The 3953-nt window shown below is 44.9% G+C and overlaps 1 protein-coding gene across 1 annotated transcript in view; it reads right to left on the bottom strand.

Moving 5' to 3' along the window:
• Positions 1-2610: 2610 nt before the first annotated feature.
• The window catches only part of LOC103609815 (protein TSSC1-like), a gene marked incomplete at its 3' end in the record, with an annotated part of 31412 nt that continues 30069 nt past the window's right edge, over positions 2611-3953 (bottom strand). Inside the window, exon 3 of the mRNA XM_008594096.1 lies at positions 2611-2743. Coding sequence (XP_008592318.1) covers positions 2611-2743 — 133 coding nt within the window. The remainder of the gene's footprint in view (positions 2744-3953) is intronic.

Here is a 3953-nt window from a genome sequence, read left to right on the forward strand (position 1 = left end):
AACTCAAGCAATACATTTTAATACAAGTTTAAGGTGCTTTTGGATTTAATACATATTTAATTTGTTTCGGTGTGGAAGCCTAGTGATTCACCAACAAGGTAAGTGCATAAAAACAGCACAAGTGTCTGTCTGCAAGACACATTAAGTCTCTCAAAAGCATTTTTTCTGTATTAAATTATGCACAGCAAGTTTAGATCTTTAACTCCCAGCTTTTCTGGAAGCATCCGAACCAGAACCAGCATGGTTTGGTAGCTAGTCCCATAAGAGTGGCTGCTGCTACAGATCATTTGATGTAGATTAGGTGTGACACCGTGAATAGCTTCAAAGGGCAAAGAGCTCAGGTTACACGGGAGTCGTGAGTCACAGAGCTGGGCGGCCTCCTTCAGAGAGGGGGGTGGGGGGAGTGGGCAGAGAACTCCTGGCATCTCATGCTGGAAACAGCTGTCCACACAGGGCTGAAAGCTTTCCATTCCGCCTATGGCAGAACAAAATAGAAGTCTTGGAACTTAGGCATGCATGTTGTGAAACAATTTTGTCTTTCTTCCTACAGAGGTTGGGAGAATATTCAACAGAAGCGTTGTGCTGCCTTTAAAGACAGGTGGAAAGAGTTGGTCTCTGGAAGCCCCTGACTCAAAATTAAGAGATTTAGGGTAACTTGAAGGAAGCAATCAACTCAAGCCTGTGGACAGTCAGAGCAAGGTTAAGTAGTGCTTGGTAACCATATTAGTTTTCTATTGCTGCTACAAAGCACCACAGACTTAGCAGCTTAAACCAGAGCCCACCTGCACCCTCAGAAGCCGAGGGGTCCTGGCTGACAGCCAGCGGGGAACATACACTCAGTCCCACAACCCCCAGGAACCGACTTCTGCCAGCAAACACTGTTCTTGGAAGACACTGAATCCAGATGGGAAAACAGCCTGGCTGACACCTGCATGGCAGCCTTGAGACCCCAGCAGTGTACCCAGCTGATGCTGTGCCAACACATAACCCATGGAAATGGGGAGAGAAGACGTGTGTTTTAAGCCACAATGTTTGTGGTAATTTCTTACGCAGCATATAAAAACACAGAATGAGGAGCTGCCGTAACAAATTCCTAAAATGGGGGAGTGGCTTTAGATCCTGGCAGTGGGAGGAGGCTTGCCTTGCACTGACAGGAGGAAAGAGGGCCCTGGCCACATGGTGGCAGAGAGCTCAGCAAGGCTGCCCTGCGGTGACGTGGAGGCAGGGCCAGGGTGCAGTGAGGCTGCTCACACATGCCAAAGGTGCCCCAGCAGCATGTGGAAGGGGTAGACGTGAGGACAGAGAGAGAAACTGAGGGAAGAGCTGTTAAGAAAAAGGAATGACGACTGGGTAACTCTGAAAACTCAGCCTCTCCAGATGCCAAAGACACTACCATTGAGAGACAGCGGCAAGCGTGCAGCAGAGAAAAGTCAAGAGCTCACCACAGGACATTTGCAGTGTGGTTAATTTCTTAGGACACCTGTGTCCACTTTTTGGACCCTCAGGCACAGTACTCCCCTGACCAGAGAGGTCAAAGTTCCTAGAACAGCCATGATTCCAGCTTCAGTTTTTGTAATCTTAGGATTATAATAACTTCTGCAAACATCTACCCACAATATCACAGCTTCTCTGCGCATGCAGCACCTTTCAACAGTCAAATCTTACAATTCAAACATTGACCCGTTAGTAATATAAAACCAATCTCAGGCAAAATCTCTAGCTGGTGTGCCTTACACTGACTGTCTCCCCAAAACTTGATCCCCACTGTGACAATGTTAAGAGGGTAGGAAATCCTACTATGGTAAGTGAAAGGTGGGGCCTTGAAGAGGTGATTAGGTTGTAGGACCATGCTGTAATGAATGGATTAAAACTGGTGGTCAGTGGTATGGTTTGGAGGGCTTTAAAAGGAGAGTGCATGAGGAAGTTAGTCTCTCTCTCTGCTCCACCTTTTGCACTGGATAGGTGCGCCACTTGGGAAGCGTGGCGGCGCTCCCGCCCGAGGGTTCGGATCCTACATACAGACCGGTTCCTGCTCACAGGCTGAGCGAGGCGCGGGGGCAGCGCCGAGGGTTGCAATCCCGTTGCCGGTCCCCGGTCCAGTACGGGGGCAACTCTGAGGGTTGCGATCCGTTGCCGGACACGGAAAAAGACAAAAGACAANAAAATCTCTAGCTGGTGTGCCTTACACTGACTGTCTCCCCAAAACTTGATCCCCACTGTGATAATTTTAAGAGGGTAGGAAATCCTACTATGGTAAGTGAAAGGTGGGGCCTTGAAGAGGTGATTAGGTTGTAGGACCATGCTGTAATGAATGGATTGAAACTGGTGGTCAGTGGTATGGTTTGGAGGGCTTTAAAAGGAGAGTGCATGAGGAAGTTAGTCTCTCTCTCTGCTCCACCTTTTTCTGCCATGTGAGACCCCTGCATTGCTGTAAAGCCATCACCGAAGACCTTCTCCATATGTGTTCCCTGCACCGTGGACCTCCCAGCCTCGAAAACAGTAAGCAGTAAGTTTCATTTTTTTACAAAGTACACAGTTCTAAGTATTTTGTTATAGGCAACAACAGACTAATACACGGTGCATACAAACATCTAAGAAAGCCACACTTACTTTTATTGTAGCAGGTTGCCAGCACACCTCTATCTGCAGGACTGGCACTAATGTGCCAGATTTCACCCACTTGATGGAGGAGGACGTTTTTATTTATAATGTTATTTTCATCATCAAAATCTATGATGTGGATCTGCAAATACAAGGAAAGAGCACATCAGGATCTCAATCAGATGCTTTCCCCAGTACTACAATTAAGCATCATGATTAAAAAGAATAATCAAATGCACATTCCATGACAGATATGTCTTTAGTTGTTATTCTTACTATACTAACAATACACATCTCTGTAATTCCTACCTTAATCCTCTCCAAAGCCAAGGCATGAAATCCCTGTACAGTATGTTTAAGATGGCAAGCTATATAACGCTGCCCTATAGTCTTACCCAGTCTGAAAGAAATGACACCACAAGCTCTGTCCCCAGGTGGCTCTAGGGTNAGCTAAACATACTTACGTCCTGTGATCCAGCCACTCCACTACTGGGTGTATGAGTAAATACTAACAAATACCACAAAAAGACGTGTGCAAGAATGTTCATAGCAGATTTATTCATGACAGCCCAAAACAGTAAACATCCCAGATGTCCATCAACAAAGGAATGGGTAAATACACTGTGGTATATTCATAAAACAGAACACTTACAGTAACGGACAATAACCAACTACAGACAGTTTCGAGCGAGAAAAGTCAAGTACAAGAGCAACACACTGTGTGATTCCCTTCACATGACATTCAAAGACAAGTAAAATAAGTCAAGGGCGAGAAAACGGTGACCACTCAGGGCGGGGCTGGGGTTGGTTCTGACTCAGAGGTTCTGAGGGGGCTGCTGGGTTGGTGTCCATGGTGGTGACAGGTGTGCGGGTACAGGGCAACGTGTGTGAGTGTGTCAAAATGCAGTAAGCTGTATACTTTGGATATGTGCACACTAAAGTATGTATGTTACACCTCACAGAGAAAAATCCATTAGAGTAAACGTAAGTAACAAACAGGTGAGGAAAACCCACTCTTTATTATAACNAAATCCATTAGAGTAAACGTAAGTAACAAACAGGTGAGGAAAACCCACTCTTTATTATAACCAGTGACAATCAATGCTGGTAAGGCTACAGTAAAACTGGTACACATTGTAATCTGCATAATTATTTTAGGAAGTTCATTATAATATGTAAATATTAACTATACATGAGGGGGTCTTCAAAAAGCTAATGGAAAATGCATACTATGAAAAAACTATGCATGTACTGAAAATTTTTTTTTGCACCAAAATAAACTTTTCCTATGTTGTTATAACATGTCCGAACAGAATCTAGCTGGAGGCACTAAAAAAGATAAGACATCAGTT

Source organism: Galeopterus variegatus, unplaced genomic scaffold (genome assembly GCF_000696425.1).
Source record: "Galeopterus variegatus unplaced genomic scaffold, G_variegatus-3.0.2 Scaffold10131, whole genome shotgun sequence".
NCBI lineage: Eukaryota > Metazoa > Chordata > Mammalia > Dermoptera > Cynocephalidae > Galeopterus > Galeopterus variegatus.